Below are 18135 nucleotides of genomic sequence, written 5' to 3'. Positions count from 1 at the left end.
CTCATTTCTGAAGAAGGGTCCAGACCCAAAACATCAGCTTTCCTGCTCCTCTGATGCTGCCTGGCCTGCTGTGTTCATCCAGCTCCACACTGTGTTATCTCTGACTCCAGCATCAGCAGTTCTGACTATCTCCAGGTATGATTCCACACTGACTAGGGGCTGCATGTTTAAGGTGAAAGGAGAGAGATTTAAAAAAAACATGAGGGGCCAAATGTTTTACACAGAAGGTGGTTCTTGTATGAAATGAACTTCCTGAACACGTGATAGATGTGGATACAATTAAAACATTTAAATAACATTTGGATAAGTACATGAATAGGAAAGGTTTGGAGGGATATGGGCCAGGGGCAGGCAGGTGGGACTGGTTTAGTTTGGGATTGTGTTTGGCATGGACTTGGTGGACCAGGAAAGGTATGTTTCTGTGTTATGTGACTCTGAGTCGTTGTCCTATTGTCGATTGAAGAAATACCCCAATCTGACATTGCAGTGTGGCCTTTTGCTGCCTGCAGTATACTTGTAGCTGATGGGGCAGCAGTTATTTTAGCCGCCATAACTTAATGATTTGATGTGGGTATCTGAAAGATACAGCAGAGTTTATTACAGCTCCTTTTCTCACTGTATACGATAGTCATGGATCCCTCAGCGTCTGGGCTAACATTAAGCCATTCAATTACAACAGTCGCACACTTCCATCCACACACCATGCTTCAAGTGGCCTCCAAAGGGAGACTGAGAGCCTAATACTCTCAGGCCACATGGTATGATAGGGTGGTGATACCACGAGCATGTCTCTTAAAGGTGTACTGCAGACTACCTGTGAGACATGACAAGACAATACCCATTTCTGGAGGGCTGACCAGTATGAAGACACAAAGGAGTAGGAGCGTTAGATGATGCCAAGACTGGATTTAAGAAGATTCCAGTCAGGGAAAACTGCAGGATTCCCCAGGTTCAAACGATTGAGGTAGACTGAGAGACAATGATTCCCAAGGCCAATACAGCAGGGTAGCACAGAGAGAGAGGCTCGCATTTCTGTAGTGCCTTAGGACATCGCAAAACGATCGACAACATATGAAATCCTTTCAAGTGTAGGCCCTAAAGCCATGGATGGAAATACGGCAACCAATTTCTGTACAGCAAGTTTCCACAAACAGCAATGTGATAATCAGGTTTTCATTGAGGCTGTTTGAGGGAAACGGGAGGAAGAAGAGTCACTAGGACAAAGGATTTGCACCTTTTCAGGAACAGCCATAGAAACCTAAGGATTTATTTCTGAAGTTGATATGTAAAGAACTGACTAGCATCAAATATTAGATTGTTGTGGACAATTCTGGTTGCCTTGTTATTGGGCATTTTCAAATCTCCTGAAAGGATGCTCAGTAAATCCAGAAGAATGTATGATAGTACAATGTAGGGTATGCAGGGTCGTTTGATCTTAGTAGGATCAGGACAACATCGTGGGCCAAAGGGCCTGTACTGTGCTGTACTGTTCTACATTCTATTTTCTATAGTGATAGCAGAATTGCAAAGTTCGAGCGACAAGAAAGCAGAGAACTAAGGAAGACTGGCACAGGTCATAAAAATGATGAAGGTTGTGAAGAATAGATACAGATGGAATGTTTCCTCTCATGGGGAAGACAGTGAAGACATTGCAAAGACGCTCTGAAACTATCCTTCAACAGCACTGACAGGAATCACTAAAGCCAAGATACTGTGGATGCTGGAAATCTGAAACAAACACAGAACGGTGGAGAAACTCAGTGGAGAGAAACACAGTTAACGTTTCGAATCCGATATGACTGTTCTTCAAAACGAGAGGGTTCTGAAGAAGAGTCACACTGGCCACAAAACATTAACTCTGTTTCTCTCTCCCCAGATGCTGCCAGACCTGCTGACTTTCCCCAGCATTCTCAATTGACATAAATGACTGGGAGGAGCTTGCTGTCGATCGTTCAAAATGTTGACAACTTGTCCATTGAGCTGCATCATGGTTGAGCCATGATGTCTGAACGATGAGACAAAGCATCAACAGAGAAGGAAAGAAATGGGAAGTGAATCCTGCCCTCTGGGTTCCAGGATCTCGGGGGATGTGCTGGTTACAAATCGGCCTGTTCAGATCCATGAAGACCCATGGCAGGAGCACTCAACGCTGAGCAGATGTCACCCTTGAGTGGACAGACAGCTAATGACTTTCATGGGGAAAAGAATAACGAGCATCCGTGAATGTAAGATGGTCACCAAGAAATCCGATCAGGAATCAGGAGAAATGGCTGCACCCAGAGTGTGGCAATTTTGTGGAAGTTGCTCCATCAGGGAGAGATTGGTGCAACTAGCAAAGCAATATTGAAGAGGAGGTTGAGATAGAGAGAGAGAGAGAGATAAGATACTGCCATAGCATTCAAGGCTATCACCAAGTGCTGGAAAGTGGAATTAGTGTAGATAGGTCGGTGCAGAATCAATGGGCCAAAGGGCCTGTTCTGTGCTGTATAACTCTATGAGAAATAAGGGTAGGCTTCCATTTATGGAGTTAAATGAGAAAGGAAAGGAGGAAGCTGCATAAATGCTGGTATGAACTGGTTGGGTTGAATGGCCTGTTTCAGTGCTGTACATTCAATGTAGTGCAATGTGATTTTACGTACAATTTTATGCCTTTCCATGGTGCCTTTACCATCCCATACCAACTTGACAGATGTGACATTGTAAATTTTGGCACTGAACTCCTCAAAGAGAAAATAGGGCAGCTGACCAAAAGGTTGCTCAAAGGGGAACACCTTCCAAGGATGGAAGAGGTGGAAGGTTCAGGGAGGAAATCACAGAGATTATGACCCCCAGGAAGATGAAGGGTCAAGGCTGGAGTGATGAAACTAAACAGAGATGTTAGAGAAGAAATTGAGAGAGGACAAGAGTGGCTATGGTTGAGTCAGAGAGGTTGGAGATTAAAAGGTCAGTCACCGATTGCAAAAATGCGGTTGTTTTTACATTGTATAAATGTTGGAGGAAGGCTGGGTGTTACTAGCAGATTCCACAGTCTGGATTTCCCCCCTTTTCCCCAACATACCAAGCAGGTCACCCAGTACCAGCTGCTCCTTTTAGACAAGGGGAATAAATGACAGGTTTCCAAACCAAACCTATTGGTGAGAGAGGAAGCAGGAGGCACAAGAGAGAGAGAGAGAAGAGCTGCATTCAGAAGAGACTAAGTTAAGAAAGTTAGTAACTCAGTAACTGAAGTGAAAAGACGTTCACTCAGTTTGATCACAAGGTCAAACAAAAACTGAAACACAAGTTGTTACAGATTCATAACATAAGTTCCCAGACCACAGCAACAGTACATTAGCTAAAGCTTTCATGAACATTGAAGGGTTGTGTCATTGTTGGACCCTCAATGTTCGTTGAAAGAAACTTTGTTTATTATCCTTGGCAACGCTTCATGTGGCATAGCTTGCTTTGCCATTCATTTCCTGAATCGGTTCCCCAGCTCAACTCCGCGAAATATAAGCTGCTGAGAAGGCCCAGAGCCTGTATTTTGTGATGTTTGTTTTGACGAGCTCCAAGTGTTACCCGGTTGAATGAAAGAAAAAAGTCAGAAGTTTTATTCTTGCATTTGAATTTCAGGATTCTCCATCAAACACTCCCAGGACAGGGAGAGCCCAGTGTTAGATACAGAATAAAGCTTCCTCTACCGTCAACAGCTTACAGTTGGACTGGGAAAATAAAGTTGTGAGTGAAACTCAAGAAAAAGAATTCATGGAATATCCGAGGGATGCAATGCCACTGTCAACATCCTTGTTTACCATTGACCAGAAAGTGAACTGGGCTAGCCATATAAATACAGTGGCTACGAGAGCAGGACAGAGGCTAGGAATACTGCAGCGAGTAACTCTCCTCCTGACTCCTCAAACCCTGCGTCTACCAGGCACAAGTCAAGTGTGTAATGGAATACTCCCCACTTGTCTAGACTAGTAAAACTCCAACAACGCTCAAGACAAAGCAGCCCACTTGACTGGTACCACATCCACAAACATCCACTCCCTCCACCACAGACGCTCAGTAGCAGCGGTGTGTAGTATCTACAAGATGCACTGCAGAAATTCACCAAAGATCCTCAGACAGCACCTTCCAAACCCACAACCACTTCCATCCAGAAGGACAAGGGCAACAGCTACATGGGACACCACCCCCTGCAAGTTCCACTCTGAGCCACTCACCATCCTGACTTGGAAATATATCGCCGTTCCCTCACTGTCGCTGGGTCAAAATCCTGGAATTTGCTCTCTAAAGGCACTGTGGGTCAACCCCCTATAGCACATGGCCTGCAGCGGTTCAAGAAGGCAGCTCACCCCCACCTTCTCAAGGGGCAACTAGGGATGGACAATAAATGTTGGCCCAGCTGACAATGTCAATGTCTCACCAGAAAATAAGAAAAAACACTTAAATCAAACACTCCCAGGAGAGGGACAGCCTGGGGTTAAATACAGAGTAAAGCTCCGTCTACACTGTCCCTATCAAACACTCCCAAGGCAGGGACAGTACGGGGTTAGATACAGAGTAAAGCTCTCTCTGCACTGTCCCCATCAAACACTCCCAAGGCAGGGACAGCACGGGGTTAGATACAGAGTAAAGCTCCGTTTACACTGACCCCATCAAACACTCCCAGGGCAGGGAAAGCACGGGGTTAGATACAGAGTAAAGCTCCCTCTCTACTGTCCCGATTAAACACTCCCAGGACAGGGGCAGCACGGGGTTAGATATAGAGTAAGGATCCCTCTCCACTGTCCAGATTAAACACTCCCAGGACAGGGAGAACATGGCATTAGAATCCCCTGAACATCTGCCAAGTCATGATCAGTTGCGATGATAGAAGAAAATATGGAATGTCGTGGTCCATATAATCACTTAGCTTGAGACTGATGATTAGACCCTGAAATGAAGCCAGTGAATGTGTTTTTTTTGATGAAGTGTATTAATGATAAATGAGAGTGTAGGCAGAATGTGAGCTGATCTCTGTGAGGGTGCTGAAGGGAGATGCCGCTGTGTACCAGTGAGATGTCTCAATTCGTCAGTTCTGATCAAAGATTATCAACCTGTTCACTCTGTTCCTCTCTCTCCATGCAGCCAGCCTTTGCTGTTTTGATCTCAAATCTTGTTTGCCTTTTACCATTCCTTCACAGATATTAGTCCACCGGCTCAAGGTGTGGATCACAGGCAAGTGCAGCGGGAACTGGGTGAAGTTATAGTGCACCTACATAACCCACTTGTGCTCACTCCATCCAGTATACAAGTCACATGGACGGTAAGCACCTCACCATTTTACGGCCTTTCCTCAGTCACAAGAACCTCGTACTGTCACTACCCACTGCTACAGTCAGGCATAGTCAGAATTGACAGGACACCAGATTATAGTCCAACAGGTTTATTTGAAATCACGAGCTTTCGGAGCGCTGCCCCTTCATCAGGTGAAGTCACTTGGACTTTACCTGGTGTCCTGTGACTTCTGACTTTGTCCATCCCAGTCCATCACCAGCGTCCCCCACATCATGGTTAGACATGCCTCTGAGAGTACAGTAGATCCTGCCTCTCACTCCAAAGTTTCAGGGGAAGCAAATCCCGCTCCAGAGACTTGGAACTCAAAATCCAGGCCGAAACTCTGACTTGCAGTATGGAGCTGCACTTTTTGGAGATGACGGATTTCAAACGGGAAATTGCAATCCGGCGCCAAACCCCTGACCGCTTCACCGACACTGTTAATGTTGTTAGTTCACAATGCTGGGAGTGGGATCCTGCTGCGCCCATTTTCGCTGCCATATTATTCCAGCAGTGAGCAGACCGCATTGGCTGTCAGTGCTGTGGGATGGACAAAGGCTATGAACAGGCGATCTCATTGGAGGGTACAGGATTGTGAAGGGGCTTTACAGGGGATCTACCGAGAGGCAGATTGCCCCTGACTGGGGAATGTAGACCATGAGGGTACAGTCTCAGAATAAGTATCAAAGATGCTAAAGAGGATTGACAAAGTGGACATAGAAAGGATGTTTCCTCACGTGGGGCAATCGAGAACGAGAGGTCATAGCTTTAGGATAAGAGGTGTCAAATTTAAAGCATAGTTGAGGAGGAATTACTTCTCTCAAAGAGTCATTTATCTGTGGAATTCGCTCCCTCAGAGTGTGGTGGATGCTGGGACATTGAATAAATTTAAGGAGGAGATAGAGAGTTCTTTAATTAGTAACAGGTTGAAGGCTTACAGAGAGCGGGCAAGAATGTGGAATTGAAGCCAAGATGAGATCAGCCATGATCATAATAAGTGGTGAAGCAGGCTCGAGGGGCTGAATGGCCTACTCCTGCTCCTAGTTTTTACATCCTTTTGGTTGAGTCTTGGACCAGAGGGCATAATCTAAGAGTAAGGTGTTGCACATCTAAGACAGAGATGAGGAGGAATTTCTTCTCTCAGAGGGTAGTGAATGTGTGGAGTTCTTTAGCACAGAGGGTTGTTAAGGCTAGATCATTAAGTATATTCAAGCCTGAGAGAGACAGATTTTTAATCAGGAAGGGAATCAGGTTTATGGGGAAAGGACAGGAAAACAGAGTTGAAGTTTATCAGATCTGCCACAGTCTCATTAAATGGCAGAGCTGACTTGATGGATTGAATGGCCTATTTCCACTCCTACATACTATGGAGATTGGGGCAAATCGATCAAAGAAATGGCACAGACACTGAAGACCAATGCCTTGCTCCTGTTCTGAGTGATGTCTGACCTCTCAAACTCCAGAGAGTCAGGTTATAATGAGGCCGCATCATCTTTGACTGAAATTTGGTGCTGGTCGGATTGAATCAGTTGTTGTCTTGAATTGTATGAATGAAAGCAAAGAATCTTACAGCTCAAAGGGAGATTCATCAGTCCATCCCTGTGAGAAGTGCTCAATAATTTACACTCCTGTCCTTCCTCCTTCATGCTAGAAAATCTCCCTTTCAAAAATCAGTCCAAGCCTTTACCATCCTTCTCAACACATTGTGCCCAAAAATTTTTAGGTGTACTCCACATCTTGATGTAGATAAAGCCAAGGATCCTGTGTTTGTTTTTCTGACAGCTTCATTAACGTGAGCTGCCATGTGTTGAGATGTGTTTACTTGCCTCCAGTCCCCAGTTATGGCCATACCATTTAGTTCACAATGTTTCTCCTTATTCTCCCTCTGAATGCTTTGGAAGGGGTTGGTTGACAGACAGATGGTCTCAGAATGATAGATGCTAAACGCTTTCTTTCTTAATCCAACACAGGTTGAGCGCCAGTCACAATTCATCCAGGGTTACCGTGTGATGTTCCGGCAAGTCTCTGGCCTCCCCAGCCCCTCGTCCTGGCAAGTAATGGAGGTCAAAGTGCCAACTGAGCGAAGCGCAGTTCTTAACAACCTGAAGAAAGGCATCACCTACGAGATGAAAGTCCGGCCGTACTTCAATGAATTTCAAGGGATTGACAGCGAATCCAAAACCGCGCGCACAACTGAGGAAGGTGGGTTGCACAAAGTGTCTGTGTTTCAATGTCTTATAGAAACTGCAGCCAGCTATTTCTTTCTAGAATTGGGCATCTTGCACCATTCCCCTTTAGTTAGACGCATTTCCCGTTCCCTTCAACTCAGATTTGTGTTACCCATTCTGTAACTTGCTGGATATCTGGAACAGGGCCATGGCAACAAGGAATCTGGGATCTCAATGAATAGAAGAATAATGTTTGTCTTTTTCACCATTGAGAGTTAAGCATTGAAAAAGAAGAAGACAAACAATAGGATGGAAATTGTATGAGTTGCTATGGATTATAGAGACCATATAGCAGAGAGGAGGAGGCAATGGCCAAGTGGTATTATTGCTGGACTGTTAATCAAGAGACCCAGGGAATGCCCCAGGAGCCAGGTTCAAATCTTGCTATGGCAGATGGTGGAATTTGAATTCAATAAAAATTTGGAATTAAGAGTCAAATAATTACCATGAATCCATTGTAGATTGTTGGGGAAAACCCCATCTGGTTCACTAATGTCATTTAGGGAAGGAAACTGCCATCCTTACCTGTTCTGTCCTATATGTGACTCCAGACCCATAGCAATGTGGTTGACTCTTAACTGCCCTCTGGGCAACAAGGAATGGGCAATAAATGTTGGCCTAGCCAGCAATGCCCATATCCCATGAATTAATTAAAAAAAAGAAACTGGCCATTTAGCCCAACTAGTCGATACTGTTTATGTTCCATTTGAACATTGTCCCATATTTTAACGTCTATGTCTACCATCGCAAGTTTATTTCCTTCTTGCTCAAATGCTTATCTAGCTTCCCTTAAATACATTGACACTGTTCATTTCAACCACTAGCACATTCTCATCACTTTTTACAAAAAGAGATTTCTTCTGAATTTCCTAATGGATTTCTTGGTGACTATCCCATGTTGGTGCTGTTCCCCAAAAGAGGCTGGGTTCTCTCTGTCTAAGCCTTTCAACATTTTAAAGACCTTTATTTACCCCAAACCTCAACAAAAATAGAAATTCATCCTATCAGTCTTTTCTGGTGTAATTCTTAAAAAAACCTTCTCTATATCCTCTCCAGTGGCTCTACATCTTTTTTGTAACATGGCAACCGGAACTGTACAGAGTACTCTAGGTGTTGTCCAAATAGAGTTTGAGTGTTTCAGTGTAAAATTTCCCTACTTTCCGAGTCTATCCCTCTGAAAATAAAGCCCAACATTAGTCAAATCAGTTACAGAAAGAGAAATAAAGAGAGGGAAAGAAAGAGGGAGAGACGGAGAGGAAAGAGAGACAAATTTCAATGTAAGAACTATAGAATTATTGAGTTACACAATGCAGGAGATCCCTTCAGCCCATCAAGTCTGTACTGATATAAAGCTACCCTAAATCTATACAAGTCCCATGTTCCAGCTCCAGCCCGTAGCCTTGAATGTCATGACATTTCAAGTGCTCATCTAAGTATTTTTTAAAAGTTGCAAGATTTACCACCTCAACTACCCTCCCAGGCAGTGTATTGAAGACCCCCACCACCCTCTGGGGGAAATGTTTTTTCCTCAAATCTTCTCTGAACATATCAGTTTTGGCTGAAAATTATGTCCCCTTGTTATTGGCCGTTCATCTGAGGAGAACAGCTGCTTTCTATTCACTCGTTCACGCCCCTCATAATCTTAGACACATATATATATATATATAAAATTGACTTGATGCTAGGAGACAGAGGGTTTTGGTGAAGGGTTATTTTTCGGACTGGAGGCCTGTGACCAACGGTGTTCCACAGGGATTGGTACTGGGTCCTCTCTTGTTTGTCATTTATATAAATGATTTGGAAGAAAATGTAAGAGGCATGGTTAGTAATTTGGTGGTATAGTCGACAGTGAAGAAGGTTATCTAAGATTACAAAGGGATATTGATCAACCAGGTCAATGGGCTGAGGAGTGGCAGGTGGAGTTTAATTTGGATAAATGTGAGATATTGCATTTGGTAAAACAAACAAGGGCAGGACTTCTACAGTTAATGGTAGGGCCCTGGGTAGTGTGGTCGAACAGAGAGACCAAGGGGGTTCAGGTGCATAATTCTTTGAAATGTTTGTCACATGTAGACAGGGTGGTTAAGAAGGTGTTTAGCACACTTGCCTTCATTGCTCAGACCACTAAGCACAGTTCTGAGGGTCACCAGATCTGAAACGTTAACTCTGTTTTCTCCTTCACAGATGGTGCCAGAACTGCTGAGCTTTTCCAGCAACTTTGTTTTTGTTCCTGATTTACAGCATCCGCAGTTCTTTTGGTTTTTACAGGAGTTGAGACGTTATGTTGAGGTTCTGTAGGATGTTAGTGAGACCTCTTCTGGGATATTGTGTGCAGTTCTAGTCAGCCTGCTGTAGGGAGAATATTATTAAATTGTAGATGATTCAGAAAAGATTTACCAAAATGTTGCTCGGATAGAGGGATGCAGTTATAAAAATAGGCAGGATAGGCTGGGACATTTTTTCACTGGAGTGCAGGATGTTGATGGGTGACCTTAGAGAAGTTTATAAAATCATGAGGGGCATAGATAAGATGAATGACAAGGGTCTTTTCCCAAGGGCAGACGAGTTCAAAACTAGGGGGCATATTTTTAAGGTGAGAGGAGAACGTTTTAAAAAGGACATGAGGGGCAACTTTTTTACACTGAGAGTGGTTCATGAGTGGAATGAACTTCTAGAGGAAGTGGTTGATGCAGGTACAGTTACAACGTTTAAAAGACATTTTGATAAATACATGAATAGTAAATGTTTGGAGGGGTATGGGCCAAATGCAGGCAAGTGGGACTAGTTTTGTTTGGGAACATGGTCGAATTGTACTGAAGGATCTGTTTTCTTGCTGTATGACTTGAGGAATCTATGACTCTATCAGGTCCTCACTCAAACTTCTATGCTCTGAAGGAAACAACCTGAGCTTATCCAGCCTCTCTTCATCGTTAAACTGCTCCATCCCAGGCAACATCCTGGTGAATCTCCCCTGCACCCCCTCCAGTGCCATCACATCCTTCCTATGGTGAGGTGACCAGAACTGCACACAGTACTCCAGCTGTGGCTGAACCCATGTCCTGTATGTCTCCAATAGAATGTCCCTGTCCTGGGAGTATTTGACTGGGACAAGGTAGAGGAAGCTTTACTCTGTATCTAACCCCTTGTTGCATCTGTCCTGGGACTGTTTGATGGGGACAAGGTAAAGAAGTTTTATTCTGTATGTAACCCTGTGTTTTACATGTCCCGGGAACGTTTGATGGGGGCAGGGCAGAGAATGGTTAATTTTGTGCGGAATCTGTGCTGTTTCCAGACCTGGGAAGTTTTACTTCTGACAGAGACTGGCGGGAATGGAATGGGATGCATTACCCAGCATTAATATCCGTCAGCTTGACAAGAACAAGACTGACATCTAAAAAGAAGCAAAAACTTTCTGGTGACTTAGTATGCAAGAGTGCAGGTCCCACTGTGCTGAAATACACCATCAATCATTCCTGGGATGTATTTGTACATTCTCTGAATGTGTCAGAACACATAGGGGCTTTGCACAAACCATACCCAGTGGCCCACACCACTCACTAGCTCACAAAATATCGTCTTAAATGATTGCTAATGGTGTGGGGATAACTGTTGTAATGATTGAGCTATCCCCCAGGTAAACTTGTCTAATTATCGCTGAGTGGCCTACAATACTCATGATGGAAACGTAGCTCACTTGCAGCAGGCAAAATGCCTGCTCCATTTGCCCCTGCACCCTTCCGCTTGACCCCCTGGTGGAGTTGAGAGGGCACTGGGGCATCTGGGACTGACAGCGCCAACATTCTGTCTGCTACACTGAAGGGGTTTCAGGTTTGGGAAAGAAACAGATGGTTGATGGTGAATTAATCAGGGACAGAAATATCAGATGGAAGTGGGAAAGCATGGATCGAGGGAGAGAAACGCATGGTATATGTACCTCACCAGAAGTTGACATCAGTTCTGTCGAAAGGCTGGAGATGCTGACCCTAATCTCTTTTTTGCAAAGAGAACATGAGTACAAGATGGGATCAAGGTGTGCAAGATCATTTTCTCCAGCACCCTCATTCCCCACTGGAAGGTGTTATTTCTATAGGGACACAATTACTCTGATATCAGTGACCTGGAGAGGGGTATAGTGTGTACCAGCAGGTGAGAGGTAAAATGGTACCATCAGCAGGTGAGGGTATAGTGTGAGTGACCTTTCCCTTCCAGCCTTTGGTGACACAGCTGAGTAGAAATTGCCGATCCAATGCTGTGAATATTGTTTGTGTTCCATCTCAGTTTGCGTTTTCATCAACAGTCTTTTAATTTGGACGAGTGTGATGCACATTTGTCTAACTGCCTGGGCTCACCTCGACACAACACCATTTATTGCTCACTGTCTTGGAAAAAATGGCTCAGTCAATAACTGACCTGGCCTCAACCCCAACATGAAAGTGAGTTATGCAATTTGTACTCAATTATTGCCTCTCTCTGTTTCTACTTCTCTTTCTCTGTCACGTCCTCCACCTAATTTCATCTCTCATTTCTTTTCAGACGATTCTCTTCCTTTCTCCCTCACACCTTTTCTACTATATTTCTTTTTGTATCCCTTCTTCCCTCTCTGCTTCTTTCTCCGTCCCTCTGTATGTCTCTGTATCTGTCCTGCCCTCCCTTTTTCTTACCTCTCTCTCCATCAGTGCATTCCTCCTCTCTCTCTCTCGCTTATTCTCTTTGTGTTATCCCTGTTAGCTCTCTCCGTCTATTTTCCCTTCCAGCTCTAACAGCTTTTCCTTCTTTCTCTTTCTCTCTTGTTCTTTCTTCTTTCCATTTCTCTGTTCCCGCTCTGAGTAGCACCACAGGTACCGGTCCTCCCCCCGCTCCTGTACCCCCACCTCTGACCACACCACTCATGGCCATCATCTCTCCATTCCCTGTTGTTCTGGAGTTTTCCATATGTACACGTCTACCCTCTCAGTCCCATTACCTGCTCTTCCACTGCAAACAATTTATCACTTCTCAGCAATAAGTTTATCTCCAGCCCTTTGGCCTATTCTGGAAAATAACAAATGGAATTTCTATGTGGCTGCACTCATGAGATCGACAACAACTTTTGTTTTCACACCATGTCCGTGGGAAGGAGCTGAGAGCTGCAATAATTGACCTGTCAGGGTTCAGCCATGATGTTTTATTCTTTGCGGTAGCAATGGGGGAAATGAGAAAACAGTTTTCACATCAGAAACTGAGTGAATCTTTTGCAATGTGCCTCCATTTGAGAGCATGCCGCAACACCACTCTCGCTGTAGAATGTGTTACATGGATTTGGCCAATTAGCAGGAGGCCTATCGGCCCATCTGCTCCAGGCCAGCATTTATGCTACACACAAACCTCTTACCACCTGACTTCATCACACCCCACTAATATATCCTTTCTCCCTCAGGTGTGTATCTCGCTTCACCTTAAATAGATTGAAACTGTTTGCCTCAACTTCTCCCTGAGGCAGTGAGGTCATTATTCTCTCCACTCCTTCAGTTTATCTCGAGTTCCTTGTTGGTTTTATGAGTGACTGTCTTATCTTTATGGTTCTGGCTCTAGGCTTCATATGGGTGCGAATGTTTTGGAGCCATACAGATGTACAGCACGGAAACAGAACCATTGGTCCAACTCATCCGTGCCAACCAGATATACTAAATTAATCTAGTCTCATTTTCCAGCATTTGGCCCATATCCATCTAAACCCTTCCCATTCATGTACCTTATCCAGATGCCTTTTAAATGTTGTAATGTACCAGCCTCCAATACCTCCTCTACCAGATCGTTCCATACACACACGACCCTCTGCGTGAAAAAGTTTCCCCTTTAGGTCCCTTTTAAATCTTTCCCCTCTCACCTTAAACCTATGCCCTCTAGTTTTAGACGCTCCTACCCTGGGGCAAAATACCTTGGCTATTCAGCCTATCCATGCCCCTCATGATTGTATAAACTTCTATAAGGTCACCCCTCAGCCTCCAACGCTCCAAATTTCTCTGTGTCTGTTCTGTCAGCCTCCTTTCCACGCAGGTGGTGGCTTTGTGGTATTGCCAGTGATTTACAGGCTCAGGCTAAAGCTCAGGGTCCAGGGGTTCATACCCCACCTTGTCAGTTGATGCTATTTAAATACAATTATTCAATCTGGAATTGGCAGTCATGGTGACCATGAAAGCTATGGTTGGTTGTTATACAAACCCATCTGGTTTTGTAATGTCCTTTAGGACTGGAAATTTGTCATTTTCAGACTGGTCCATATATGTCTCCCGACCCACAATGATGTGACCGACTCTTAAATATCCTTTAATATCACATGGGGGAGGCAATGGTTGAGTGCTATTGTTGCTCGACTGTTGATCCATAGACTAAGGTAATGTTCTGCGGACCTGGGTTCAAATCCTGTTGTGGCAGAAATTGAAATTCAAATCCAATAAAAATCAGGAATTAAGAATCTAATGATGACAATAAATCCATTGCCTATTGTCAGCAAAACCTATCAGGTTCTCTAATGTCCTTTAGGGAAGGAAACTGCCATCCTTACCTGGTCTGGCCTACATGTGACTCCAGACCCACAGCAATGTAGTTGACTCTTGACTGTCCTCTGGATAATTAGGGATGGGTAAATAAATGCTGGCCCAGGCAACAGTGCCATCATCTGTGAATGAATATAGCCAAGGCAATGTTATTATTGCTGTTATTTTGCAGCATCTTCACTGCCTCTATATCCTATTAACAGTATAGAGCCCAGAGCTCCATATTCCTTCTTTTAGTCATTGATGGGATCTGGGCATCAATTGGTAAGTCCAGCACGTGTTTCCCATCTATAACCACTCAGCCGTTTCAGAGGAGACTCAAAAGTCAACCTACATTGCTGTGGGCCTGGAGTCACGTGTAGACCAGACCAGGTAAGGATGGCAGATTTCCTTAAAGGGCATGATTGAACACAACAGCCAATGGTAATTTGATCATCACCATTACAGACACCAGCTTTCCAGATTTGTTATTGAATTTAAGTTCCACTAGTCACCAGGATGGGGTTTGAAGCCATGGTTCCTCGAGCTTTAGCCTGCAAGATATGGCCGATTTGTCCGTTCAATCTGTTAGACTAGACCTGCAGGTTAATAGTCCAATGACATTACTATGATACAACCACAACAGGTTTGGTCTTACCAAAGTCCTGTGTAACTTTAGCAAAATGGAGTGTTTTTGACTGGGAAGGTCCCAGGTTCAGCTACGTCGAAATCAACAAGAGGGGGAATTTAAAAAGAATTTAAAAATAGATTGAGGTCATTTAGAAGCAAAATCAGGAGTGCAAAGGTGAATGGAGATAAGACCATAGGACAGAGGAGAAAAGGTGGGCCATTCAGCCCATCAAATTCACTTAATCATTCAATGAGATCACAGGCTGATCTGATAATCTTCACCAGATCCCTCCCTCTTCACTCACACCTCCACAGCAGACTAACACCAACATGAGCGGCTTCTAACTGTCCTCTGAAGTGACCACAGAAGCCTTTGGAGGGCCAACTGAAAATTAATTAAGAAAGAAATTTACTGCCCCATTGCTCCCTTAACATACATTTTCAATCTTCAAATTATTCAAGCGATTTGTTCAAAAGGGTGTTGGACTATTATTTGAAAAGGAACAATGTGTGAGGTTGTGAAGAGAAGGCCAGAGAATAGCCTGAGGAGGTGATGGCCTAATAGTATTTTCGCTGGACTATTAATACAGAGACCCAGGAAATGTCCTTGGGATCTGGGTCCGAATCCTGCCATGGCAAATGGTGGAATTTGAATTCAATAATAATCTGGAATTAAGAGGCTGATGGTGACTGTAAAACCATTTTCAATGGTTGGGAGAAACCCACCTGTTTCACTCATGCCCTTTCGGGAAGGAAACTGCCATTCTTATCTAGTCTGACCTACATGTTACTCCAAAGACACAGCAACGTGGTTGACTCTTAACTGCCCTCTGGGCAATTAAGGATGGACAGTAAATACTGGCTTAGCCAGTGATGCCCTCATCCCATGAATGAATAAAACCTAAATGAAGTGGGTTGCTCATTTGGACAGCCAGTATAAACATGATAGACTGAATGGCCACTTTCCATGCTGTAGTAATTTTGTGATCCCTCAAACAGAAAACAAGGGTTCTTTAAAATTATAAGGGATTTGACAGGATAGACAGAGAGGATGTGAATAAGACCTGTGCTACTGGCTGTAGGTATCGCCAGTCACAAACAAATCCAATGGGAAATTCAGTTGAAAAGAGGGTGACAGGAATATGGAACTCACTACTGCAGGGAGTGATTGAGCTAAAGAGTTTTGTTGCACTGAAGGGGAAATTGGATAAAGACAAGTGAGAATGGAACAGAAGAGCACAAAAACCTGCCTGGACGAATTGGATTGAATGGCCTCTTTCTATGCTGTCAACTACAGAAGGCTAAGGGGACTGGGAGACAATTGGAGCTTCCAAGGTTGAAGTTTATTGATTGATTAATTCGATCACGGCTGTTCTGTTTTTGAACTCCGTCTATCCGTCTTGGTTCTGAAACACTTAATACCCTTATACACACAAAGATGTATTAATCACAGTTTGGAAATGTTCAATATACCTCCGGACATGGCAACATCTTGGGGGCCAGAATTCCTGATTTTCACTCCCTTTTGTGAGAGGAGGTGCTTGCTGACATCATGCCCCTTTGTTCCTCACTCTCCCAGGGCAAATCGTTTTTCTCCAATCCACCTTAAAGACCTTATTTCGATCATTCCTTAATCTGAGGCACTCAAGGAAATGACAGATTCGTTTTTGTGAACTATCCTCATGATTTGACTGTTTAGGTCTCGGAATCATTCTGGGAAGTCTGCAGTGGCCCCCTCCCCAGGGGTACAATATCTCAAATCCAGCTGTCTGAGAACCAGACATTTATTTAAACTGCCTTTACCTGACTTGCCCTCCTCACTGAAACCTTTGCTCCAATTGTCAGGCTGAGAAGGCCCCTAGCATCTCACAAGAGAGTTTCTGTCATCCTCACGACAAAGCAACACTGACAGACCAGAAGCAACTCCATAGGATTTCCTGCCTTATCTTGCAGCATTGTCTTCTCAAAAATTATTTATTTAAGGGGACGTGGGCTTCATTTATTGCCTGTCCCTAGTTGCCCTGGAGAAGGTAGTGGTGATGAGCTGCCTCTGTGAACCACTGCAGTCTGTTCCTTTCAGAACCACCCTTCGTGATCCCTGTTTGAGAAATGTATCGTCCACACTCCACAAACCTGACCTGAACTGGCTCAATCTGCCTCACCGAAATAGGCACAAGATTGGAGAACTGGCATGGTCTCAATCCAGAGGTTACTGGGCTTGAGATCGTCTCCCTGTATCCCGACCCTCAGCTACAGCACCCAAAACTGAAGACAGTCTTCCAGCTATGATCTCCCCAAAACTCAAGCAAAGAACTGCATCTCACTGCTTTCCTGTCCCCTTCAGATAAAGCCAAATATCCTCTTAAACTTTTCAATTATTTTTGTGCTTGCTGACTGAAGTTTAGTGGATTTCTGTCCTTTAAGAAGTCATTTATGGGATGTGGCCATCACAGGCTGGGCCAGTATTTATTACCCAGAGGGCAGTTAGGAGTCATCCTCATTGTTGTGGGTCAGAAGTCACATGTAGGCCAACCTGGCTGAGCACATTAGGGAACCAGATGGGCCTTTCCAACAATCACTGTCATTCAACTCCTAATTTATGTTGATTTAGAAATACCTGCTAGGGTAGGATTTGAACCTGGGTACACAGAACAATACCTGGAGTCTCCAGATTAATAATCTAGCAATAACACCACTAGGCCATCTCCAGTCTCCATGTGGACAGTCAAATTACATAGGTTACATAGAATTATATAGATTGCATAGAATCCCTACGGTGTGGAAATAGGCCCTTCGGCACAACAAATCCACACCGACCCCTGGAGCATCCCACCCAGACCCATCCCCCCACAACCCACCTAAGCTACACATCCCCGAACACTACGGGCAATTTAGCATGGCCAATCCACCCTAACCTGCACGTCTTTGGACTGTGGGAGGAAACCGGAGCACCCGGAGGAAACCCACGCAGACACGGGGAGAATGTGCAAACTCCACACAGACAGTCGCCCGAGGGTGGGATTGAACCCAGGTCCCTGGTGCTATGAGGCTTATTACCCTGCTCCACCACAGTTCTTAACTGTTGACCACTTGGGAAATATTTAGGGGTCTTTCTTAGATCCATTGTTAATGATCTCACCCTTCCCCCACATTGAATTCCATCTGCCACAGTTTCACCCTCTCACTTAATCTATCAGCATCAATTTGCAACATTCTGTTCCCATTCTGTGATATGTACTGTGTCACCTAACAGTTTGAAATAGCCCCAAAAACGTCAAGCTTGTAATAAGCACAACATAATGTCCCAAAAACAACAGGAAAGAACTCAGTAGAATCGAGTCATTTCATTTGTAACCCTCCCTCCGTCACAGAATATGGGTGATCCTGTTGAACACCCTCAAGATGCAGTGTGCCAGGAAACAATCTGATCTATTATTGACGCTTTTCAAAGAATCCCATTG

General features: G+C 44.2%; 1 protein-coding gene across 1 annotated transcript in view; it reads left to right on the top strand.

Moving 5' to 3' along the window:
* robo2 (roundabout, axon guidance receptor, homolog 2 (Drosophila)) overlaps positions 1 to 18135 on the top strand; it is a 200830-nt gene that overhangs the window by 70703 nt on the left and 111992 nt on the right. Inside the window, exons 10-11 of the mRNA XM_048603017.1 lie at positions 5169 to 5290; positions 7272 to 7503. Of these exons, the coding sequence (XP_048458974.1) occupies positions 5169 to 5290; positions 7272 to 7503 (354 nt within the window). The remainder of the gene's footprint in view (positions 1 to 5168; positions 5291 to 7271; positions 7504 to 18135) is intronic.

This window comes from Rhincodon typus, chromosome 11, assembly GCF_021869965.1.
Source record: "Rhincodon typus isolate 14 chromosome 11, sRhiTyp1.1, whole genome shotgun sequence".
NCBI lineage: Eukaryota > Metazoa > Chordata > Chondrichthyes > Orectolobiformes > Rhincodontidae > Rhincodon > Rhincodon typus.
The sequence above is the reverse complement of the archived record's forward strand: the minus strand, read 5'-3'. Positions and strand labels throughout refer to the sequence as shown.